We start from the raw sequence: 26,337 nt of genomic DNA, 5'->3' as shown, positions 1-26,337 counted from the left end.
GGTAACCTTGCTTACATTTCTGGAGTGTTAGCTAGGTTGACTTCAGTGGTTGGGGCCTTTCTCTGTGAGGCTCTTTCCCCCAGCAGTCTAGCCTGGAGTAGATGGAAGGGTCTCCAGCAGCAAACAAAGAGGTCAAGCCCTTTAAATCTGACATATGTATATTAAAGTTCCATTGCTAAAGCAAATCATATGGCCATACCCAGATTCAAGGGGTGGAGAGGTAGATTTCATGACTACAAAGTCACATTGTAAAGGGGTATATAGACAAGGGTAAAAGGAACAAATCTGTGGCTATTTTTGCAACTTATCTCTCCTTTCTGGCTCATGAGCTATTGTAAAGATGGAACAGAGGATATAGATGGAGAGTTAGAAGGAGCAGTTTATGCTTCTCAGCCTATTATAGGGAAAAATGTTATTAGAGGAAAGCAGTCTTGTGCTACAAGCTCTGAACTTGCTTATAAATTAATGACTGTCCTCATGACATAGGAGTCCGTACAGGTCAAGCCCAAGTCTTTGGGAGGCCATATTTATAGCACAACTTTTGGCAGGGGGTGAGGGAACTGGGGATTGAACCCAGGGGCCCTTCACTACTGAGCTACATCCGCATCCCTTTTTAGTTTTTATTTTGTGACAGGGTTTTTCTAAATTGCTGAGGCTGGCCTCAAACTTTAGATTCTCCTTCCTTAGCCTCCCAATTTGATGGGATTACAAGCTTGTCCCACTGTGCCTGGCCCATTTTTGAAGCACATTTTACCAGCTTCCTAAAAAAAATTATGACTCTTTTCATGTTTTCAAGTTTGAAAAGATCCAGCAGCTGACTGGTGCTCCTCACACACCTGTCCCCATCCCGGACTTCCTATTTGAAATTGAATACTTCGACCCAGCCAACGCCAAGTTTTATGAGACCAAAGGAGAACGAGACCTAATCTACGCCTTCCACGGTAGCCGCCTAGAAAACTTCCATTCCATCATTCATAATGGCCTGCACTGCCACCTGAACAAGGTGGGCTCCAAGGGCACCCTCTGACATGGGAGAGCATGGAGATGTGTGTGCCAGAACCCTGGGGGTTTGTTGGAGGAGAGTGGCATGGAGGTGGATAGGTTTACTAAGGCCTTGCCACCCAGAGTATGGTCTGCAGACCAGTATTTGTGGCATCACATGGGAGCCTGAGAAAATGCAGAATCTTGGCCCACACTTGGCCCCCTGCATTTTGACAAGATCTCCAGGTGATTCCTAAGCTGATTAGTTTGAGAAGCATCCATGGTTCTAAACCTTGGCTGCATATCTATATCACTTGGGGAGCTTTAAAAATTTCCAGTGCCTGGCTGCACCCTCAGACCAATTAAATCAGATTCTGGGAGTGGGATCCAAACATCAGCATAATTTATTATTTAATTTTTGGACTGGGGATTGAATCTATGGATAATACCACTGAGTTACATCCCCAGTTCTTTTTATTTATTTTTAAATTTGGAGACAGTGTCTAAGTTGCTAAGGCTAGCCTCCTGCCTCAGCCTTCTGAATCTCTGGGAATCCAGGCATGCACCCTTGTGCCCAGCTGTCAGTATACTTTAAAAAACCCTCCAGTGATCCCAGTATGTGCCAGCCCTAGCTATTCAGTGTGATCCCCCACTGATGGCACCTGTATTACCTGGGCACTTACTGGAAATGCGGAGTTTCAGGCTCACTTCAGACTACCTGATTAGAATCTACACTTTAAAAAGGTCCCCAGGTGATTCATAAGGCACTGATGTTTGAGAAGCGCATTCTTAGGGGACATTCTAATAGTGTCAGCCCTGGGAAAAAATGAGGGGTATGCCACAGTGTGCCAAGGTGAGATCCTTTCCCTCTCTCTTGAGCTGCTTTCCTCCCATTTTTAGAAGCTTAAACTGTCAGCCACCCCTTCTCTGCTGGCACTTATTTTACCCCTCACTAAAGTGTAGGAAGAAGGGTACAGACAGGCCCTGCAGCTGAACAGACTTGGCAGCTCTGTGTTCCTGGGCGAAATGACTTAAGCTTTCTGAGCCTCAGTTTCCTCTTCTATAGAACAGACCTCTATGACTCTCCTTATGGTACATGAGAGAATTGAAAGAGTTCATTATACAAAGGCTTCTTCATGTACTTAGTGCCAAGGAAGCAGTAGCTGCTTTTATAGGCTATTGGAGAGGGCACCTGGGGTAGCTGGAGGGAGTGGGCTCCTCCCCGTTGTGGCAGCATCTTCCTTGTCTGTGAGGCGCTGGCTCCATGAGGATGGGCTCTTTTGGGGCTGATGCAGCCCTGAGGCTATGGAGATATTTCCCAGCCCTGCTGCATCTGATTAGCATTGTTGGATTTTTCTGAAGATGACGGGTTTGTTTACACTGGCTCTCAGTTTCTTATTACGGCCAGGCTACTGGAATCTAAGGGCCTCTACTTTATGCTGGAGCCAGCCTGGAGAAGCTGCCTGCCAGTCATAGTCTTGTACACCCAACTTTCATTTCAGTGTCCCCAGGGAGTTTGCTGTTTAGAGGCATCTTATAAGAGTCCTTTGGTAAACCAAATCCTCTTTGGCCTCTTCTATTTGGATTTTCAGTGAGGAACTTGGTTGAAGAAGCCCATGTGCTCTATGAGGCTGTGAAATTATTTTCATGGCAGAGAAACCCCAAGCTTCTCACTCTCATGCACCTCTGCTCATAGCAGCCTTTCACAAGATTTTCAAGTCTTGAGAAGGGCAAACACATGGCAGGTATAAAGAGAGAATTGATGTGGAGTCAGATCAGAGGGTCCCTGGAGAAGGTCTGTGTCAGCTTTTGAGACATGGGGACATTGCTTAACATGGCAAGGAGCTTCCAAAGGCCTCACCAAGGTTTGTTTCCTTTTTCCCTAAGCTTCACTTACCAGGCTTAGAAAATGCAGCCTAGTGCCACTGAATAGGACATTTCTGACCTCCAGAGCACAGCATGTACATAAGTGAACTCTTCAAGTCTACTCATCATCTTAAGATGTCCTGCTGTGGCTCATGGACAGCAGTGGAGTTTCAGTTCAAATAACAAAGTCCATCCATTGGTCCGCATTTACCTGGGATATTATGAGGATTCTGAGCAGTTTGAATAAGTGCCACGATTATATTATTATGTCAACCATCATGGTTGATTATTGATGTCTACCAGAGTCAAAGGATTTGTATTTTCACCTTGCAGGTGCCTCACCTGCTGTGCTTCCTTATGGAGGGTACGAGTTAGCACCCACCACTGGGAAGCTGTCTCCTAGACTCTTAGACGCAATTTTCTTAGTCAACACCAACACAGAAGAGTAAAACTTACCCTGTCTTTCATGTCTCTTTTCTTCATTTCTTCCCTCAGTTCTGAGAGACTTATTTCTTTTCCAAGTAGTGACTCAGATTAGCCTCTCCCTCATGTGCGACTTCCTCCCTGTACATAGGGTGTGACTTTGCTTTGCAAGTCCAGTGATACAACTATTTATGCAGTCATGTAGCAGGACTTACTATACACATTGTAACAGAAGAGCCTGTGATGGAACACCCACCTCTCGTCATCACCACCATTTCATATATGTGGGTGTCCTGCTTGATGTTTGCTGTGTATCATAATCCTCACTATTACCTTACGAAGGAGGCACCATTATCACCATTTTGTGAATGTAGAAACAGGCACAGAGAGTTTATATAACTTGCCAGCTTGTTGGAGAATTTAAACCGAGGTCTATTTGGACTCTGTTACCTGCTTTTCTCACTAAACCTTAACTACAAGGAACTGCTAGTTTGCCAGACTAGGTGGCCAAATCCACAATGAGTAAAACTGTTGGTAGGTGGAAATGTGTTTAGTAATATACCCTATGTTAATGTCACAGGTTATTTGATCCTTTGTCTTAAAAGGCTTAAAACATTTTGTGTTTATAACTCTATTTAAGAAAAAACCAGTGCCCTCTTGCTGTGCCATTCACCGGTGTGTGCTTCTTTTCTGTTGACCTCTACCATTCCAGACATCCTTGTTTGGAGAGGGAACCTACCTCACAAGTGACTTGAGCCTGGCCCTCATTTACAGCCCCCACGGCCATGGGTGGCAGCACAGCCTCCTTGGCCCCATCCTTAGCTGTGTGGCCGTGTGTGAGGTCATTGACCATCCAGATGTCAAGTGCCAAATCAAGAAGAAGGGTGAGTGAGCATGTGGTCCAGACCTGGCTGCAGCCTCTGTTGGGGTAACAGGTTCTTGTTGGCCCAGCTGTTGGGTGGAACACCCATTGCATGCAAAGGGATGAGCTGGGTCCAGAGCAATGCAGGATGGGGCCTGCCTTCTAGGAAGGAAAAGTCTTTTTAGGGTTTGAATACACATTGGAAAAGATCATTTACCTCAAGGTGGTAAGTAGGAGGGCCAGGTGAGGAGGCTGACAAGGCCACTCCGAGGAAGGAACAATCATGGCAGGTCCAAGTGGTCAGGGGAAAGCTTTGGGAAGAAGGCAAGATCTGACAAAAAAACTGAATGTAAGGTGAGAACATGGGCTCCTTAAGAATTGAAACTATGTCTTTTTATTCTTGGGCACCTGGTGTCAGCAGAGAGCCCTGTATATACTTGACATTCAACAAATATCTGCCAAACTAGAGCTAAGAACACTGGGTCCAGATCCTCTGATCTACCCTGGTGTGGGCTGGAGCCCCAGAGGATGTGAGGGGCAACTAAGGCCATAGGGAGCAAGTCCCAGGTTCTCCAGGGAGCAGATGACTGGCTGGCGGCCCCGTCTCCACTGCCCTGATGTGTCCCTTAAACTACATGCCCTGTGCCTCCTGCTGTGTTGTCTTCCTCCAAGGCAGAAGAGTCAGACTGTCATTCCGGTCTCCAGAAATGGCCTGTCAGTTTTACTAAGAAAAGGAGAATTCAGAAAACTGACTGTTCTGGCCTCTAATATAAAACAACTGGAATCCAGAGGAGTAGGCACAGATCCGACACTACACTCCCAAACCAGAGGGCATGAATATTTGCACTTGTAATTCTTAGGAAGTTTGCAAACAGTGACATTAAACATCAAAATAAAACTTTGCAGCCTCTGCTGACACACAGTTTGGCCCTGTTTTTGTTCACTTAGTTTTTTTTTTTTTTTTTTTTTTTTGGTAAAGACTTTTTCATGTGATCAAAGGAAAAGTTTTTCTGGTTTTAAAATAGTCTTGGTAGGAAGGGTGGAATAAAGTATTCCAAGAAGCTCAAATCTAGCATGGTTTATTAAAAATACCCACTAAGGGCCTTGTTTCAGTTCAAGTCCTCTGCCCAGTTGTAGAGTAATTTTTTTTTTTTTTTTTTGGTGGCCATTAATTTGCTGCTTCTTTCTGCTTTTTCCACTCACTTGCATTTTCCTTCCTTATCTCTTATATTTTCCTATTCCTTTCCCTTCCCCCCATTTGTCTGCCTGCGTGCCTGCCTGATTCTCCTGTTTAGTGCTGTTTCACATACACGCACAGACTCACCCCTCAGCCTGCCAGGGCTTCTGCTTCCTTAGGAGCGGGAGACTTGACTCATTACTGTTCCTACTTTGCTTCTTTAGTTAATTGTAAATTGCCCTCCTACCACGCCCCAGTAAAGATGTGCTTTACTTGCCTTATTCAGATTCCAAGGAGATAGACAGAAGAAGAGCGAGAATCAAACATAGTGAAGGGGGCGACATCCCTCCTAAGTACTTTGTGGTCACCAATAACCAGCTCCTGCGAGTGAAGTACTTGCTGGTGTATTCACAGAAGCAGCCCAAGAGGTAAGAAGGAGAACAACTAAAGGCTGTATTCAGAGTGATGGTTTCACTTTGCCAGGGCTGCTTTCCCTTCAGCCTTCGGCCTCCACTTTGTGTAAGGTATATAAAGTACTATGCTAGAGACGGTGAGGAGGGCATATGAATCAGAGATGTGCTCTTGACACTAAAGGGACCTTGTATTCTAGTGAAGACGATAGGAAGATTTATAAACACAGGCCTTTCTTTGAGGGATGGAATGAAGCCAGATTGGTGACCCCTTAGCCAGTAGGCTCATAATTGTGGTCTGAAACCCACTGATTTAAGCTGAGAGGCAGGGCAGCAAGGGGACACTGATTGAAACTGTGCAGCTCAGCTCAGTCACTTCCCCCCATGGTTGTTGAACCTCTGCCTGCCCCTCTATGGATCTGAGATGCTTTATCTCCAAAATGAGGTGTTGAAGCTGGGGGTGTGGCTCAGTGTGAGAGCACTTGACTAACGTGCTTGATCCCTGACCCTTCAAAAAATAAATGAACCCTTAACTGGGCACAGTGGCACATGCCTGTAATCCCTCCTAGGGAGGCTGACTCAGGAGCCTGAGGATCAAAAATTCAAAGCCAGCCTTGGCAACTTAGTGAGACCATAAGCAATTCAGTGAGACCCTGTCTCTAAATAAAATATAAAAAAGGACTGGGGATGGGATTCAGTGGTTAAGCACCTCTGATTTCAATCCCCAGTATAATCAATCAATAAATAAATCCAGTGAGAGCAGCAAATAAGGACCTTTGGCTCTGAAGAATCATGGTGGATGTCTAGTCCCATCTCAGCACTGTGGTGTGGGAGGATGTACAAGGTTCTAAGGGTTAGAGTCACTTTGAGACCTTGTCATGTTGTTGGAGTCCATCGTAGAGCTTCCTGTGCAGATCAGCAGCTGGTGCACTAGTATGACCAGAAAGGGGGTCACTTTTAAAGTCCTACTTCTTCTTATTCATACCAATGGTTTCCATGCTTCCAGACTTTATATACCAGTAAAATCTAGCCTCCACCTAAACTTGGATAGTCTATATGAGGTTCCTGAGTCTGTGGGACAGTAGTCTTAGGGTTTAAAAAAAAAAAATCTGACTACTTCTACTTGAATATTTCAATTGGCCCATGCCTATAATCCCTTTCACTTAGGATGTTGAGGCAGGAGGATTGCAATTTTGAGACCAGCCTCAGCAACTTGGTGAGACCCTGTCTGAAAATTAAAAAAAAAAAAAAAAAAAAAAAAAGACAACAACAACAAAAAAACAAAAAATAAAAAGGAATGGGAATGTAGTTCAGTAGTAAAGCACCCCTAGGTTCAATCCCCAGTTTAAAAAAAAAAAAAAAAATCCATTCCTTTTCCCACTCTTCCTAGAGTATGTCTAAGTGCACACTTGGATGATTTTGAACATCTCCTAGTGGGCCAAAGAGGGTTTCCCAGCTCAGATTTATATCTGTACATGTCTAAAAGGAAAAAGACTTTTGCTAAGTGGCCTGCCACCCTCTGGGCATACACCCTGAGCTAGGTCATTCTTACAGATACCAAAGTCTTGCTTAAGAAAAGATGGGTTATAAAAGGTAAAAGAGGACCTACAAAAGGGAAGATCAGGGTGAGCTCACTGCATAGCTGTCTTTGCGCATTTAGAAAATGTTCTGTTGAAAGGCTTATTGGTGCCAGAGCAGACAGCTCCAGATTTCTTGGGCAAAGCATCATGAAGCTTCACTTCATGGCTATGCAGAGGATGAAATTCATCATTTCATCTTCTTTGAGCCAGAATTTGTTGCATACACTTTAAAAAAAATTTTTTTTTTTCCTTCTTGCCAACATCACTCTTTTCCCCTTAAGCAGGGCTTCGAGCCAACTCTCCTGGTTTTCCAGCCATTGGTTTATGGTCATGATGTTCCTGTATCTGCTGCTGCTCCTCATAGTGAGTGTCATCAACTCCTCTGCTTTCCAACACTTTTGGAATCGCGTTAAAAGATAATCTTTCTGGGTCTGGTGTGGGGACCACCTCAACCATGTGCCTTATGATATTGTTTCCTACCTCCTGTGCCTCATGTCCGACCAGGTCAAGCCTGGGGACTAGTTGGGGGCCACAGGACAATTTTTTAATATGCCGTAAACGTATTGATTGCCTTTGATGATGCTCCCAGCCACACTCCAGTCAGTTGGGACCCCTGGCCGCTCACTTGTAGTTTTCCGGGGAGTCCTCCCATCGGCTCCTTGCTAAACAGACCTAGGGAGTTGGCTCTTCAGCCAGGGCCAAAGGAAAAAGTCCTGCTGCATTTAAAAACAAAGTGTCCAAGCTGTCAGTGGTATGTTTACAATCATTCCTGGCGGAGCTTGGCCCTTTCTCTAATGCCTTCTGGAAGGCGGAACGTGTATAGTGGGGACTATAAATCACTAGGCGGTTGCCTTGTTTTGGCTTGAGACACCCAAGAGGGACAGTCATGTTTCTCATAAAAATCAGTGGGATGGTTTTTGGATTCCATCCATTCTTGTATGTGAGTGCAAAACATTTTAACAGTTTTCTCAAATCAACAAACAGCCCTCTGCTATAGCTGTACCTCCCTCCCTGCAAACCATGCATGAGAAAGGAGGGAGTCAGGGCCCTGATTTTTAAAAGAAATATAGACTTAACAATATAGAGCAACTCAAGGCATCTTTTTCTAAAAATTATCAACTATTGATTATAGCTGAAATGGAACCAAATGTTTGTTTTCTGACTTTTTTAAAAATAGCTATTTAACAAATTAGTCTTTGTGAACTAAGAAAAGGAAATTTCTAAACCTAGAGCACCCTTTGGCTGGGATGCACAGCCTCTTTCCTGGCTGTGTTCTAGAGTGAGGGATCTGAGCCTCAGGCTTGCTCCTGTTCATATTCTCATGAAGCTGCCTTGATTGTGACCTGCCAGCCTCAAGTGCCACATTATAGGCCATCGGCGGGCTGCTGACCTTGGAGACAGAGGCCCACTCAGTGTGTCACAAACATATGATCGAACCTCCTTCAGAGGACTCAGCCTGGGCTTTCATGTGTAGGAAAAGCTTTGGCTGCCTAGAGAGCCGCAGCCCAACTTTGCTGTTCCCTTCTTCCTGCTGATTTTCAGCTGTAATGGAACCCTGTCCAATTTCAGAGTGAAATTGCTGTAAAGAGGGGGAAGAATCATTTTTCTACAATTTATAAATTGTGAAAAAGCCACTATCATGGTTTTTACATTGAATATTGAAACATTTCAAAAATAATAAAGATATTTTCCTAATTACTAAGTTGTCTTTGTGGCTGCTTTCAGCCTCAGCCTGAGTTGGCTGTGCATATCCTGTTGTTAAAAATCGTATCCTCTCTTTCCTTGTTCAAGGTGCCCATTTGCTGGAGAGCGTGTATCACCAGGATATCTAGTAGGTGGGATTTGTTGTCATTGTTCTCACAAATAAGAGCACCTACAGTATACCAGGCACTAGGAATACAAGCAGGATCAGAAATGCCCCTACCCTCATGGAGCTGACAGTCTGGCAAGGTGGGCAGATGGACACATGTTTTATGTGGTATTATAAGAATTTTGGGAAACGCTTGGCAAGGAGCCCTGATATGGTCTGGGATCAGGAAGCATGGAGCTGACACACGTAGTGTGGCAAAGCACCTTATATGTACTGATTTCTTTGGTCTTCACAGAAGGCCGTATCAAGAGATGAGGAGCAAAAATCTCAGAGTTTGCCCAAGGTTTGAAGGCTAAAAAGTGATCAATGGGGAGTCACACCTGGCAGACTGATTTCAATGTCCATCTCACAACCAGTGTCAGTTTAAACCAAGAGAGTGAGAAAGAGTGTTTAATGTAGTGGGAAGAGCACATGCGAAGACCTGCAGTTCTTGGAGAAGCTAAAAGTAGAAGGGTTGTGAAGGGAAGGAAGGTGGTGAGAAATTGGGCTGGAGAGTGGGGCAGGGGCGTCTTGAAAGACCTTAAAACTGTGGGCCGGGAAAGCCATTAGGAGGTTTTAAGCAAGGAAAATAAGATTTTGTTTTCAGGAAAATCACAGGCTGGTGGTTGGAGAATGGATTCAGGATTCTTTTGAGGGTTAAAAGAACTGATTGGATAGAGCCAGCACAGAAAAAATAGATGATATTTTTTGGCTGCTGCTGCTGTAATTATTTTATTTTTATTATTTTTATTTTTTTAATGGTCCAACAGAGCAGAGAGCCTGCAAAGGAGGCAGAGCAGGAGTGTCCAGAGAAAACAGGAGGAAGTCAAGACAGCAAGGTGTTGCGGAAACCAGAAAGGAGGGCTGGATGATCAGAGTCAAATGCTGTGGAGAAATAGGATTGTACCTGAGAAGCGTCTGTTGGATTTGCAGTGTTAGGAGGGGTGGCAGTGGAGTTCCTGTAGGGAATGTGGTCAAAACTTCATAGATGTGGAATTTTGTCATAGTTTCCTGGAGTTCTTAGTTCCTCAAGACCTAGCCATACGTCTCAGATTAAGAAACCTGTTTTGACTTGACTCTGCTGTGACATTAGCTTGCTGTTGGAGAGCAGGACTGAGGAGTGGATCTCATTCATTCAGGCAATATTTATTCCAAACCTAACTATTTTTTTTTCCTATCTCCCTACCATGGCCAAAAAAAAAAAAAGATAGAAAAGATGCTAATGCAGAAAGCAGGATTGGGGATATAGCTGAGCTGATTGAGTGCTTGCCTCGCAGGCATAAGGCCCTGGGTGTAATCCCTAGCAACACACACACACACACACGCACACACACACACAAAGATGCTGATGTAATACACCTGACATGGTATGGGGATGTGAAGATAAATAAAAAATGATCTTACTCTCCAGAAGCTCCAGGACTTCAGATTGGTATATTTTGATGTGGGGGACAGAAATCCCTGGAATCAAGTGGGTTTGAGTGGACTAGAAGGCAGGCTAAAGCAGAGCTGCTTTAAGACTTCTGTGGGCCCTGGTCTTTCTTGCCTTTGTGTTTTCCACTTCCTCTTTCAAAAAGTATTTTAAATTTTTATTTTAAAACTGCATTTGTAAATGCAGAAAGTTTTCCTTTTTGATTTTAAAAGAAATTAAACATTTTGTAACACGCACCTTAGGCACAGTGCCTACCTTGTCTAATGAATGAGGCAGTCCTAGACCAGGGAAATGGGGAATAGTGTGACCTCTGGGCACCTGGGAATGGACAGGCAGGAAGGAGACAAACCCTAAATGAGACTCACAGCTCTACTCTAAATGGAAGGCAGGTCCACAAGCCAACCAGTTCTAGGAAATGGCAAATTTGTGGCACTGGGATTTGGGAGCTCAGGCTTGTGTGGCAGGCGCCATTTCCCCTCTCCATGGAGAGGAAGAAATATCCACTGTGTCAGCAGCTTCACCAGACAGCTGATGGCAGGGGAGGCCAGATGGTAGTTCAGTTGGAGCCAACTCACTTTGGGGCTCCATCTACCTTGGGCTTAGGAAAACCAACTCCCTCAATCCTCTGCCACTAATGCCATTGTCGGGGGTATAGTTTTGGGAGATGTGGCTAGGGAGCCTTCTCACAGGTCAGGTGCCTGTGGGGAGGGCTCAGGGATCCTATGAACTGTCAGTTTCCTCTTCAAGGGGAAAGGGTTTCATGGTGGGGTTTTGGACACATGTACATGTGTAGATGAGAGAGAGATGGCATAGGGGATGTGAGTCAATGCTGTTTCTGATTAATTGATTTCATTAAACATTGCCTACAGAACCAGAAGGTGGGGAATTTGTGATTTAAAGACCTGATTCGGATATTTTTCTTTAGAACATGGTCCCATCCCATCTGAGCCTATCCGCCAAGCCCAGAAGGTTTGTGTTGGCATGGAGTCTCCCGCACTCTCCCTCCCTGTTGCCATGGTGATTCTTAGGCCCCCCCCCAGGACTGAATTGAGCTCCTCACGCTAAAACAGGACCAGACCTCTCCTTAAGCCCCTCCACCATGCATCCCCCTTCTTTCCCCACTCCTCTCTTCTATCCATGCCCCACCTCCTGAGTTTTCCATTTCTTGGTCTTTGTTTGTTTTTGCCTTTGTCAGACTCCCTCCTCTGGATGGGTTTGTTTGTTTCCAAACTGTCTGGGGTTGTGCACCATGGAGACAGTGTCCTGGGCTGCCTCTAGCTCTGATCTGGTTAGAATAAGCCCCTCTCTTTTGCATGCATCTCCAACCTGACATTTGGAACATCCAAAACAAATCCCAACATTCTGAAGCAAGATAGAAACCACCATCCCCACCCACTTTTCTGGCGCCCTTGTCCGCCTGGAATGGGTTTTTCAAAAATTTCCAGTGTTCCGCTACAGTTTCTGTATTCTGAAGGGGAAGCGGCATTTGCTGAACACTTTATACCTGCCACTGGACTGTGCTTTGCTTGTGTTAAAAAAAATCTGATAGTAAAGTTGATGTTTCCTGCATTAAAATTTAACCGCAGACCTCTTGAGGACAGGGCCTGGGTCAGCTTTATATATCCCTGTGCCTAATAGATGATGGAGGCTCAAGAAAAGTTTGTTGAATGAATAAATGGACAAATGGATGAAAGAACTTTCCTTGGCGATAGCAGAATCATGGCTGAATGTCAGCAAAAGGGGCTTGAAGTTAAATGTGAAGAAAAAACTACATCGGCAAGGCGGTGTGGATGGGTGAGGGTTTTAGCAAAGGTTGTTGCTTGCTTTCAGGAAGTCCCAATTGCCCTGTCACCAAAAGTACCTTTTGGGCTAGTGAGGCAGGCAGGATAGAGCCTTGTGTTTCATTTAAAGTTAAATAGCTCTGAGAGAGCTCAAACTATTGATTTGGTGCTTATTCATACACCTAATTCACACACATATATCTAATAACACAGCCTTTCCTAAGAACAGATTTTAGTAATGGGTTGGGGCATGTTGGTGAAAGAAAAAGAAATCAATGGAGATTCAAGGGCAAAAGGAGTTTTGATCATGTCAGAGGGTGGGTCCATGGGAGCCAAACTTTGCTCTATCCCCATTTGGCCTAGGGTGGACCTAGTCAGAAAGCATGTGGTGCTGCTTGCCCTTCTAACCAGTCTTGACAGCATTGGTCAGGTCAGTCAAATGCCCACTAGAGGGGGCAGGAAGGAGACCAGGCCAGTTTAAATGTGGAAGCACACATTGCAGACTGGCTTAAATATGCAGTTTTACTATTCTCAAGGAAGTAATGGCTATCACAAAGGGGTTTGTAGCATATTGCCTATCGGAAGCCTGTAGGAATTTAAAACTAGCACATTAATTATATTTTTAAAGGACTTGAGGGTGCTTGAAAAGTACTGACCTGTTTGACCACTGATTTCTTTTAGATAAGGCTACATCTTCTCATCACCTAGGGGTCATTTACCCTCCTGGTACCATACCCCAGTGTCCTCCTTAGGGAACAAACCCCTTTTCCCAGTCTCACTGACAGGTTTTTGTTTTTATTTTTATTTTTTTGAGACAGGGTGTCATTATGTACCTTGTCTAGTCTCAAACTTACTATCCTTCTGTCTTAGCCTCCCAAGTGGCATGAGCCACCATGCCTGGCTGTCATTGGATCTTGGTAAAGAGAACTGTCTGTACCCTTCACCCACGTACTCTGAGTAGAGCAGTGATTGGCCTCTATGATTGCTTCAGGCATAGGCACGTGACCCAATGAGATAACAGAATGGCAACAAAATAAACCCCAATTTTTGCTGAGGCTCCTGGGAAAGAAACTTTGCATTTCCATTGCTCCTGGATGTGAGAGGCTGGCCGTTCTGTTTCCATCTTGCTTCCAACAAGGCAGAAAGCAGGGCCACCAAGTCCTGTGATGCTATTGGAATACTAAACCCAGTAGTGCTTAAAGCCAGGCTGTTCACTTATGTGACCAACACTTTCCTTTTTATTTAAGAGTTTAAGTTAAATTGGGTTTTGCAGAGAATAGAGATGCAGAGAGGTCTTAGTCGATATCCTTTGCCATCCTGGAATGTCATTATTTTTGGTACAAGACTGTTACTAACTATAAAAAGATATGACTTCTAAGCTGCTGTGTCTAGATTGATGAAGTTTAACTCTCTTGACCCTTGGACTATCCCCACAAGGCTCTCAAATTTGTGCAAAACGAGAGATGGGCAAAACACACAAAAAGCTACCATGTTCTGAGGCCTTTTGTGGCCTCAGTATCAAGGAACCTACTTGGTTCAACTTGAACTCTTCTCTAGAAAGGCTTCCAACCTAGGAAACACTGTGGCATTCTGAGATCTGGAAGCAGCACTGGGTGGAACTCGAAGAATCTGGCTCTTAGGACTGTAACAATCAGAGAAGGGATGAGGACAAGGGCACTACCATTTGTCAAGTGCCTTCTGCATGATATGTGTATTGAAAGATTTATTTAATCCTCACAGTTTCCTTACAAGGAAGATACTAAGAAGAAGCAGGCTCAGAGAGGTAACTTTCCCAAAGGGAAAAGGCCAGAAAGAACCAAAGTTGGAATAATAAGCAAGGTAGGTGGGTACAGGCCATAGCTCAAGGGACTGTCTGAGCAAAAAGGATCTGGATTGGTGGTGGAGGAAGCCTAGGTAGAAAATGAGCTCCCTTTCCAGACTGAGGCTGTTACCTCTGCACTGTTTTATAAGCAGGGTACCTGTGATGGATCCCATGGGAAGGCTCCCTTTATGTCCACTCTATCAAGTATGGTCCTGGGCTTAGCTGTGGTCATCTGTCCAGCCCCATGGCTGCGGATCCAGGAGGTGAACTCAGAGGTGCACATGGCTCTGAATGTGGGGCAGGCAGGAGACCATCCCACCCTCTCACCCCCACTGCCTGCTCGGAGCTCCAGCCATCAGCCTGCTTTGATTATGATTTCTTTGAGACCTCACATCCAGGGGCTGCCAGCAGCCAAATCCTCCTGATTGTCTGAGATGTTCCTGACATCACAGAATAAACAGCCTCCCCTGTCTGGCCAGCTGTGACGAGCAGCATTCCTGTCTTGGCTCGCCTGACTGGTGGGGCTACAGCCCTGTGTCCACCTCCAGCAGAGGCCTGTGGAACCTGGCCAGGGTGGTAGACAGAGGGGAGGTCACTGTTTGTCTCCAAGGCTGGACAGGACATTCTCTCTGAGTCCCTCTTTTGCCCTGTTACCAGGCACCTTAGCCTCAAGTCACTTCCAGACAAGCCCCATGTTTGTAATGACGACTGTCAGTTAAGAATAAACTCCTACTAGTTTACTGTCCCTGGGATCAGAGACCCTTCACTTCTGCCCAGGAGATTCACCAGGTAATTTGAGATGCCTACATTATTCTAGCTAGATTCAAAGCCTACACACCCAAATGCCTTCTTTTACAGATGTGGGCACAGAGTGGAGATAGAAGAGGGACTACAACTCTGGCCTTTACTTCCTATGGCCTCAGAGTGCTGTGGATGCTGTGGCTATGATGACGTTAGAGGCTCTGAGCAGGAGGATCTGGCCATGTTTGTGGCGAGGAGCAGTGGTGTTTTCATCCTAGACCTGTTTTGGAGATCAGGCTCATGGCTGAGCCATTTCCTGTGGAAGCAAGGCCCCTGGAAAAGCACTGTTCTCTAGGAGCTTCTAAATCATCCTTTTGGGAACAGAGCTGGAGCAGCAGGACCTGAGTGAGGCTCTGCCACTGTGCAGCATCCAGGGCCCAGCCTGGGGTTGGTCATACCACAGGAGGCACCTGGGGACTGAGGGCAGAGTCCTTTGGAAGGGGAGCCCCTGCAACACACACCATCTGCTGCTCTGCTGCTCTCCCTAGGACTCTTGTGGCTTGGAACTGCGGGGGAGGAGAGAGCAGACTTTCTAGGCCAGTCCGCAGGAGGAATTCCTCTAGGAGCCCCCTCTGGCCGCAGACAGGAGGGGAGGGAGGCAGACAGGCGGCCCAGGGGTCTCTGTGGGCAGGTGGCTCACTCCCAGTCTGTCTCTGGCCTACCACTTTGCCTTTGTGTAGCTGAGGATATCGGTGAGGGTTTGTGCAACTGTTCTCGGCTTGTCTGTGTGGGTGGCTGCATGTCTGACTGGAGATGGGTTCCTTGTAGAAAGTGTGCTGTGTGGAAGTGTCCACATCTCTCTGTGAGGCTGTGGATATCTTTGAGGGAAAGCATGGGCTTCTACATTTTTGCAGAGATGAATGGCCTGCTCCTGCACATGTGTGTCAATGGGAGTATGCCTGTGAGGTCATTTTGGTATACATGTGAACTTGTCCTTCTAGGTGTAAGCTTAGGCATATGTGTCTCTGAGATTGTGTGCTTATTTACCAATAGTATGTTAGTAAGCCTCTGAAAGCATGTATGTGTGTCTATAATTTGTGCAGAAGCATTCACAGATTCATTCCTAATGTGGTTTGCTCACTGGATATGTTTAAAGTGCTTGCTCTGTGACTAGTGCTGCACTGGGTACTGGAAATTTGGAGAGGTGTCTGTGGCTGGAGTAGAGCCAAATTGTTGTCATCTAAAGAGTGGCCCAGGACTAGGGCCCTTTTTACCTTTTTCCTCATGGAAAGAAACCATGGTAGACAGCGAGATAAGAACGACATGGTACATCTGTCTGGGTGGCTCTCTGTGCACCTTTGCTTGTGTATACATGTCTGCCTGTGTGAACGTTGGTTTGTGTTTCTCTGTCTGATCTCCTAGAGGGCAGAGCTTGCAGCATTTCTGTGATCTCTTCCCTTGCCTGGGTGGCTCAGGACTATGAGAGGCAGGGGTGATGGGAGGGTTACTGATCCAAGAGTCTCAAATACCATTCTGACACCTAGCTCAGACTCCCTCTATGATCTGGCCTCAGTTTCCTCACCTTTAGAGTGAAGGGGTCAGATTGCTCACCATTAACTTTATAGGCCTTTTTTAGTTTACAGAAGAAATATGGTTAGTTCCTGACTTAATTGCTTTTTAAAGGTCAACTTGGGAGAAGCCTAATTGTAGGAACTTGGGATTCAGACAGAACTGGGTTTTAATTCCAGTTCTGTTATGATGGGCTTTATGTCCTTTAGAGTTACTTAACTTTTCTCTTGATTGTTGTGAGAAATAATGTGTAAAGTGCTGAGCATAGTAGATGTTCAGTAAATATTAGTCTCTATTCTTTTCTAGAGTCTTTCCAGCTTTTGTTCCCTACCAACTTTGGGTTCAGTAGAAATGTTGACTAATCAAATTCATCTAAGCCACCTGTTTAAGGGGTTCTGGCCTGTTGTAGTTGGGGGCAGAGGGCACAGTTGGAGAGAATCTGGCCCTTTTTTCAGTGCAGATGCAGATCTGTGTGTGAATTCTGTTCTCTACCCCTCCATCCTGTTCTCTGATGTGGACCCCTGACATCTCAGTCTTGGGTACATACAAGGACTATGGAACGGGCTCAAGGTCCACTTCCATCTGAATTCTGTCCCTGAACTGCTCCCCAGTGCTGCAGGATGCTGAGCTAAGTAGGATCGGGCCACAGGGCAGAGCTGGGTCAGGTAAGGCCTTAGGCCCCCAACATGTCTGTGCCTGCCTGCCCAGCCCCAGTAGTGGGCAAATCCAGCCAGGGCAGCTGTCCCCCATGATTGATACTCCTGGAAGGCTCTTGCTCTGCTCTTAGCATAGGTGGCCTTAGGATCCTGGAGCTACCCCATGACTTCTGTCCCCTCAAGGCCTCTAGAATGAATTCCAGCAGGACAGCAGTTTGGGTAGGGCGGGAGATAGCGCCTCTCAGCCAGAATTGGTGGGGGTGACCATCTTGGGAATCCCCTGGAGCCTGTTAAAACTGGCAGTTCTTATGCTCTCCTGAAATATCCTTGACCTGTAGGGAATGAGGGAGGGGTCTAGGGTGCAGCCAGGGTTGCTGAGTTGGGAAATGCTCAGAAACTGAGCTCAGGGTGGCAGAAGCCCTAGGGGAGACAGGGAGGGAGGGTCTGCCCTGGAGGTCATACTGGCTACCCCTCTGACCCCCCCACATATGAAGGGCTAAAAATTGGTTTGGCGGTCTCCCGCCTCTAGAGATTACTAGGGAGGTGGGAGTACCTTGAGCTGTAGAAGACCTCTGGGGGTCTTTGTGACCTCTCCCTACCATCTCTGGGCTGCTGTGTTTGGGGCAGAACTGGGAATTTTCCGATTGAAAAAAATTGAAAGCAAGGGAGCAATTGGTGGGTTGTAGCCACAGTAATGTGTTTAAGGAAATTTCTGCTTCATGCTGGCCAGGACAGGGAATGTCTGGTCAAAGAGCTGCTGACGGCCAGGGTCTCTGAAAGTAAACAGGCTGCCTCCGATGGCTGTTCTGAGCTCATTTCCTTCAGCACTGCAAGCGGGGATGATGTCACCATGAGTGGGGCCTCCTGGTCATGGAGTTTCTCAGTGAGCAGGACTGAGGCTCAGAGATTGCTGGCGGCATGGGTGCTGCTGCTCAGTTATTGCAAACAGCTGCTTCCCATACAAGCAGCTCTGATGCCTCCTCCACATACTCTGTGATGGAACTCCAGGCACATCCATGACCCCACAGCATAGGTGTTCCTGGGGAAACCTGGGATTAACTGCGCAAGTCTCATTTTCCGTGCAAGGCCTCTGCCTCATCCAGAGAGCTGGACCTCCTCCTTTCTATGGAGAGGGTCACCGAGAGTAGGGTTAGTTGCGAGGAGTGGCCCTAGAGGTACAGGCTCATGTGGAAAGTGGACAGTGGCAACGTGCACTACAGCCTGTCTCCTGGGACCAGGCAGCCAGGTCCAGTGGGGGAGTTTCCATGAACAGAGAGGCCAGGTCAGGGGAGGCTGGGAGGTAGGGTGGGGAAAGAGCTACAAAGCCCTCTCTGTGCCTCCTCCTCAGGCTCTTCCTGAGACTGCAGCTGCAGGTGAGGCTTTTATGGGATTGAAAATCCTGTAGCAGTTACTGCTCAGCAGCTGCCAGCCATTGGGACAGGCTCAGTGCCTCCCCACTTCCCTGGTACCACACCGACTTCATCTGCTGGGTGGGGAATGGGGATCAGTGAGACTCCAGGTAGGGAGGTGGGCTGGGAGCTTCCTGAGGGAAGGCCTGGGTCTTTTGCTACTTTCTGTCCTCCACAATTCTGGGTTGACTTTACAGGGGGCTCATCAGTGACACAGATCCACCCCACAGAGCTACTGGCCCACTCTCAATGGCTGCCTAACCTGCTCCAGGGCGACCTAAAACCTCAGACTGACCAAGAGGCTCCCAGAGGACTCACTGCTTCCCTGACGTGCAACCTGACTGACCAACAGGCTGACCCATTAATTTAGTCTAATTATTCAACAAACAGTCATTCAATACCTCACCTTGTTTGTGGCAAGTCTTGTGCTGGATGCAGAGAATACAGCCATGAACAAGACAGACAAGATTCCTGCTTTTAGCAAACAGATAAAAAGTAAACAATAATGGTGGAGTGTGATTTATGTGTTTTATATTATGAAGGAAGTAAATAGGATTTTGTGGGAGACCGTAAGCAGCTGCCCCTACCCTGGATCTAATGGTCAGCGAAGACCACGACATAGAATCTGAGACATGGGGACTGAGAATGAGAAACGACTATGCAGAGGGCTGCGGGAGAGCGTCCAGGTAGAGTAAAAGGCAGTGCCAAGGGCTTGAGGTGGGGAAGAGCTGGGCCTAATTTAGGAATAACCAGAAGTCACATGTGACTGGAACATGTGAGTGGAAGAAGGTGGCAGAGATGAGTTGGAGGGAAAGGCAGGAACAGACCAGACAGGCCTTGTCAGCCACAGGGAGAACTTAGACGGGTATGAGTGGAAGACCCTGAAGGCTGATGGTGAGACACCATCTGAGAAGAAATAGATAATGGAATTTATAGTTAAAAGCCTTGTCACAGTGGGCTGGCTCAGTGGCAGAGCACTTGCCTTGCATGTATGAGGCACTTACTGGGTTCAATCCTCAGCACCACATAAAAATAAATAAAGGTGTTAAAACAACAACAACAACAAAAAGCCTTCCCACAAAGAAAACTCCAGACCCAGAAGCCTTCACTGGTAAATTCTACCAGACATTTAAGGAAGTAATAACACCAATTTTATACAGACACTTCCAGAAGACTGAAAAGAAAGGAGTACTTTACAACTTATTGTGTGAGGCCAGCATTATGCCTTGTTACCAAAACCAGACAAGAGTCATTCCAGGAAGAGAAAACTATAGGCCAATATCCTTTATGAACATAAATGCAAATTTTTTTCAATCAAAATTCCAGCAAAGTAAGTCCAGTGATACATAAAGGATAATGCTTCATGACCAAGTGGGGTTAACCTATAAATACCAGGTTGAAGTAACCTTTGAAAATCAATTAATAGGCCTAGTGGGGTGGCACACACCTGTAATCCCAGCAGCTTGGGAGGCTGAGGCAGGAGGATTGCAAGTTCAAAGCCAGCCTCAGCAATTTATCAAGGTCCTAAGCAACTCAGTGAGACCCTGTCTCTAAATAAAAAACAAAGAAGGGCTGGGGATGTGGCACAGTGATTAAGTACCCCTGGATTCACTCCCCAGTACCAAAAAAAAAAAAAAAAAAAAAAAGATGTGGGATAGGGGGTTGCTGGGGATGTGGTAAAGCACCCTTGGGTTCAATCTCCAGTTCAGGGGTTGGGAGTTGGGAGTAAAGAAAATAAAAAGAAAATTAATTAATAGAATTTACATATTAACAACTGAAAAAGAAAAAAAAATACATATGATCACCAGTAGAAGCAGGAAAAGCATTTGACAAAATCCAACATTTATTCCTGATCCAAAAATAAAAACACCCTTAGCAAAGTAGGCAAAGTAAGGAATTCCCTCAACCTGATAGGTGACTTCATACAAAACATACTGCTAATTTCCAACTTAATTGAGTGCCTTTCCTCTAAGATTCAGAATGAGGCAAGAAGGGTCTGCTCTTACCATGTCTCCTTAAGATTGTACTGATCCTAGCCAGTGTAATATAATAATAATAATAATAATAATAATAATAATAATAATAATAATAAGCATATAGTTTGGAAAGGAAAAAGTAAAACTGTCAGTTATTTACAAATGGCATGATCATGCACAGAGAAAATCCTGAGTAACAGAAGTTACTAAAATGAGTCAGTTTAGCAAAATTGCAATATACAAAATCAATATATGAAAATCAATTGTATGCCTGTATATGAGCAGCAAACATTTAGAAATTTGACATTATAAAAACAAACCATTTACAATATCAAAGATATGAAATAGGGATAAATCTGAAAGGTGTAAGACTTGTCTACTGAAAACTAGAAAACATAGCTGGGGGAAATTAAGAATATCTAAATGAGGTTGAGACTATGAATTGGAAGACTTGATATTTTCAAGATGGACTCTCAATATAGTTTTGATTTGCATTTCCCTAATAGCTAAAGATGATGAGCATTTTTTCACATACTTGGCTGTTTGTACTTTTTTTGAGAAGTTTCTGTTAAGTTCATTTGCCCATTTGTTGAATGGGGTTTTTGTTGTTGAGTTTTTTGTCTTTAATATATTCTGCATGTTAATCCTTGGTCAGAAGAGTAGTTGGTAAAGATTTTCTCTCATTCTCTAAGGCTCTCACTTCTCTCTGTTAATTATTTTTCTTTGCTATGAAGAAGCTTTTTAATTTTATTCTATCCCATTTATTGATTCTTGCTATTATTTCCGGAGCTATAGGAGTCCTATTCAGAAAATTGTTGCCTGTGCCTGTATGTTAAAGTGCTTCTCCTGTTTTTTGCAAGTGGTTGCAAAGTTTCTGCGTTTCTTTTCCCTTCTTTCCTTCCTTTATATCTTCCTTCCTTCCTTCTTTTCTTTCTTGTACTGGTGTTTGAACCACTCAACTACATCCCCAGCGCTTTTTATTTATGTATTTATTTTTGAGTTAGGGTCTCACAGGTTGCTCAGGCTGCCCTTGAACTTGAGACCCTTCTGCCTTAGCCTTCTGAGTCACTGGGATTACAGGCACTCACTACTGTGCCCACCTAAAGTTTCCAGTCTTATGCTTAGATCTTTGATTGATTTGGAATTGACTTTTGAAAAGGTGCACCTTTGTGCACAAGAGAGATCTAGTTTTGTTCTTCTACTTAGCAATATCCAGTTTTTCCAGCACCATTTGTTACCAAGGCTGTCTTTTCTCCAATATGTTTTTGGTACCTTTGTTAAGGATCAGATGACTGTAGCTGTATGGGTTTGTCTCTGCTTCTTCTATTCTGTTCCATTGGTATATATGTCTGTTTATGCTAGAACCAGGATGTTTTTGTTACTATGTCTTTGTAATAAAATTTTAAATTAGATATTGTGATGCTTCCAGAATTATTTTTGCTTAGGATAGCTTTCTGGGTCTTATGTTCTCCCATATGAATTTTAGGATATTCTTTCTGTTTCTCTGAAGAATATCCTTTGTATTTTGATGGGAATTGTGTTGAATTAGTAGATCACTTTGGTGATACAGTCATTAATTCTGCCAGTATATGAACATAAGGAGATCTTTCCATATTCTATTGTCTTCTTCAATTTACTTTTTCAGAGTTCTGTAATTTTCCTTGTAGAAGTCTTTCACCTCCTTGGATAGGTTTATTCCTGGGTATTTTGTTCCTATTTTGTTTTGAAGCTGTTGTAAATGGAATTGTTTTCATGTCACTTGACTTTTTACAGAAGTATCAGCCTTTGGAGAAAGGATAGTCTTTTCAACAAATGGTCCCAGGGGCTAAGGATATAGCTCAGTTGGTAGTTGGTCTTGCATGCACAAGGCCCTGGGTTCAATCCCTAGCACCCCAAAAAAAAAAAAAAAAAAAAAAACCTTGAACAACTGGGTATTTGTGGGGGGGGGGGGGAATAAACTGAACTTCTACCCTTACTTCACACCATAACAAAAATTAATTCAAATGGATCACAAACCTAAGTGTAAACAAACCCCATAAATCTTCTAGAATATAGGAGAAAATCTTTATACCCTTGTGTTGGGCAAAGAGTTCTTAGATATGATACAAAAATTACAAATAAATTGATACAAAAATTACAAATAAATTGAAAAGTTGATAAACTGTATTTCTTTACAATTTAAAACTTGCTTTCTGAAAGTTTTAGAAAAATGAAAACACAGCCACCAAAGGACTTATATCTAGAATATAATTTTGTGGCACTGGGGATTGAATCAGGGCCTCACATATGCTAGGCAAGTGCTCTATGACTCAACTACATCTTTAGGCCCGAGAATATAGTTTTAAAACTTTTTTTGTTTTACACATCTTTTTATTTATGCATAAAATGAAAAGGAAAATGTCAGCCATCTTTTACATAAGTCAGTGGTATTAACAGGCATTCTATGAAAGAAGATATATAGGTGTCAAATAAATATGAAAAAAACATTCACCATCTTGAAACATCAAATAAATGCATGTGAGATGCCGCACATATCTACTAAAACATTAAAACTTCTTTATATACCTAGAATACATAAATAACAAAGGAATTGTATCTAGATTACACAAAATATATATAGAACTCGATGAGACAACTCCAGTTTTTTTAAATGATCAAAAATTTCAGAAACTTTGCCAAAAAGATATACAAATAGCAAATTAGCTCAGGTGAAGATGTTCCTTGTTTATAAGGGAAACATAAATTAAAACACAATGAGGTACCACTGCACACCCACTAAAGAAGCTAAAATTAAATGGCCAGCCATACTGATCACTGCCAAGAATGTGGAACAACTGTGACTTGTGCACTGTGGTGGGAATGTAAAGTAGCACACTTTGAAAAACAGCTCAGCAATTTTCCCAAAAGCTAAGTGTCCACCTACTATAAGACATAGTCGTTTCTTTCTTAAGTATTTACCCAAGAAAAATGATAGCAGAAATCCACATCGGGACTTACATGTACATGAATGTTTATAGTGGCTTTCTATATAATAGCTAAAAACTGGACAACTCAAATGTTCTCCTTCAGAAGAATGGATAAACACATCAGTACATTCATACAATAGAATGTTTATTGTTCAGAATAAAAAAGGGTGAATTACTGATACATGAATCTCAAAATCATTAAGCCATATAAAAAGAATATATGCATATTGTTCCATTCATATGAAATTCTAGAAGATGCAAACTAGTCTACAGTGACTTAAAGCAGATCACTGAATGCCTGGGGAGGGAGAGCTGGATTTCAAAGGAGCACGAGGATACTTTTGGGGAGTTTGTACAGATGATCTCATGGGTGTGTACCTATGTTAAAACATTAAATTGTACACATTAAGTGTGCAATGAATTTTATGTCAATTCTATCTCAAAAAAAAACTGATCCAAAAAAATGGCAACCCAATCTCTTTTTTTTTTTTTTTTTTAATTCACTGACTTCTGTGAGGAGAAGGGACGGGAAAGGGTAAGAATAGAAGCTGGGAGGCCTTGGGAGGCTGACAGTCATCTGGTGAGACATGATGGTGGCTGAGGTGAGACCATGGAAATGAAGGTGAGTGGATAGATTTGAGAGATATTTTGAAATCTGACCCACAAGACTTGTTAGTAGTTTGAATGTGATGTAAGAGGGAGGTGGAGGGCTGGGGTTGTGGCTCAGTGGTGGAGCACTTGCCTAGCATGTGTGAGGCACTGGGTTCGATTCTCAGCACCACATATAAATAAGTAAAATAAAGGTCCATTGACAACTAAAAAAAAAAAAAAAAAAGAGGGAGGTGAAGATCCAGGATGGTTACCACATTTCTGATTGCAGAACTGAGTAACTAGGGAAGCCTGGGCCAGGGACAGACCTGTGGGGGGTTGTGGGTGAGGAATGAATTTCTTTTTCATCTACCCCTGGAGATGCCTGAGCTCCTTGAGAAGGGTCAGGGTGGAGATAAAATTTGGAGGATGTTAATGAACAAATCATATCTGAAGGCTAAGTGAATGGATGAGATCATGGAGGGGGAGAGAAGAGAAAAAGAAAAGAAGTCAGAATGGAGCCTGGCCCACTTCACCATTTAGAGGTCTCCTGAAGGAGAGGGGGCCAGAAAAGCACATCAGGAAGGGGCAGCTAGCAAGGTACACAACTGTATTAATTTCCTGTGGCTGATATCCCCACAAAATGGATGGCTGAAAACAACCAGAAAATTACTCTCCTAGTTCTGGAGGCCGAAAACTCAAAATCAGATCACTGGGCTGAAATCAAGTTGGCAGGGCTGCACTTCCTCTGGAGGCTTGAGGGGAGATTCCGTTCTTGACTCTTCCAGCTCTGGCAGATGTTGTCATTCCTTGACTAGAGGCCATTTCACCCCAATCTCCCTCTCCGTGGTCTATAACTTCCTCCTCTTCTGTCTGGGTCACATCTCCCTCTGCCTTAATCTTTTTTTTTTTTTTTTTTTTTTTTTTTTTTTTTTTTTTTTGACTACCAGGGATTGAACCCAGGGGTGCTTAATCACTATGCCATATCCCCAACCCTTTTTTTTGTTTGTTTGTTTGAGACAGGGTTTCACTAAGTTGCTTAGGGCCTCACTAAATTGCTGAGACTGGTCTCAAACTTGTAATTACAAGCGTGTGCCCCCACACCTGGCTATGCCTCACCATTACATAGAGTTTAGGGTCTACCTAGATAAGCAGGGATGTTCTTCTCTTCTTATGATCTTTAATCACATCCTCAAAGGCCATTTTTCCAAATAAGATCACATTTACAGGTTCTGTGAATTAGGTTGTAGACGTGTCTTTGGGGGGGTCACCTTTTTAAACCTACTTATACAAACTGAAAGACTGACTATTTGAGTAATGCAAGACAGCAGGACTTCCTGTGTCTAGCAAGAGGGACTGAAGAGGTCAAGAGTAGGGTGCAAGAGCTCAGGCTCCAATCTCAGGCCAGAAGTATGGGACTGAGGCTGCAGCTGGCTTGAGCATGTGTGGGAGAGCCTCATGGGGAGGGGAGGTGCTGCAGACAGGAGTCTCCCAGTCCTCCCATTCCTGACTCAACATCTGGCAGGGGCCACGCACACAGCAGTCAGAGTAATCCCGAAGCTGCAGATCTCTGTTCATATCACTTTCCAGTGGAAGACCAGCACTCTCACCTGGCCTATGAGCCCCAGGGGCCTGGCCAGCCCACTTCTGCAGTCTTAGGTCATACTTTCTGTCCCTGCTGTTTCCAGACAGGGTTTGCCTCTGAGCCACTGTCCCTCCTGCCTTGGGGCCTTGGCCCGATGTTTCCTCTGCTGGAAGGCTCTTCAGCCTACTTCACCCAGTTATCATCCACTGATGCTTCAGATCTCAACCCATATTTCTCTGCTGCAGGGAATCTCCATTGTTTTCCTGTATGTGATGTAAGTCCTATGACTCCCTGTCCTCATCTTCTATAGCACTATGAATGTATATAATTACATATGTTTGTAATATTATTTTATTTATTTATTTTTATTAAGACACAGGATCTCACTATGTTGCCCAGGTGAGCCCTGAACTCCTGGGTTCAAGCAATTCTCCTGCCTCAGCTTCCCTAGTAACTGGTACTACAGGCACATACTACCATGCCTGGCACTGTGATATTATTTTATTGATGTTTATCTCTACCACTAAACTGTAAGCACCCCAAAGGCAGGGTATGTATTATTCACCACTCTATCAGGTGCTTTGTCTACTGCTTAATAAGACACATGGTATATGGTTATTTTAAAACATGTCTGCAGATTTTTTGACATTCTTCCCATAAAGAG

The 26,337-nt window shown here is 44.3% G+C and overlaps 1 protein-coding gene across 14 annotated transcripts in view; it reads left to right on the top strand.

Annotated features, from left to right (window-relative positions):
* The window catches only part of PARP16 (poly(ADP-ribose) polymerase family member 16), a 72,113-nt gene that overhangs the window by 22,870 nt on the left and 22,906 nt on the right, over positions 1–26,337 (top strand). For 4 of the 14 annotated variants that reach the window (XM_079125239.1, XM_079125245.1, XM_079125246.1 and 1 more), the window contains exons 4-9: positions 797–1,003; positions 3,983–4,154; positions 5,596–5,737; positions 7,581–7,662; positions 9,091–9,143; positions 9,926–18,749. In XM_079125239.1, coding sequence (XP_078981365.1) covers positions 797–1,003; positions 3,983–4,154; positions 5,596–5,737; positions 7,581–7,662; positions 9,091–9,143; positions 9,926–10,136 — 867 coding nt within the window. In that variant the 3' untranslated portion in view covers positions 10,137–18,749. The other 10 variants (XM_079125247.1, XM_079125249.1, XM_079125251.1 and 7 more) reach the window with 10 other exon arrangements.

Source organism: Sciurus vulgaris, assembly GCF_902686455.1.
Source record: "Sciurus vulgaris genome assembly, chromosome: 2".
Taxonomy (NCBI): domain Eukaryota; kingdom Metazoa; phylum Chordata; class Mammalia; order Rodentia; family Sciuridae; genus Sciurus; species Sciurus vulgaris.
Note: the sequence above shows the minus strand (reverse complement) of the source record. Positions and strands in the feature narration are given on the sequence as shown.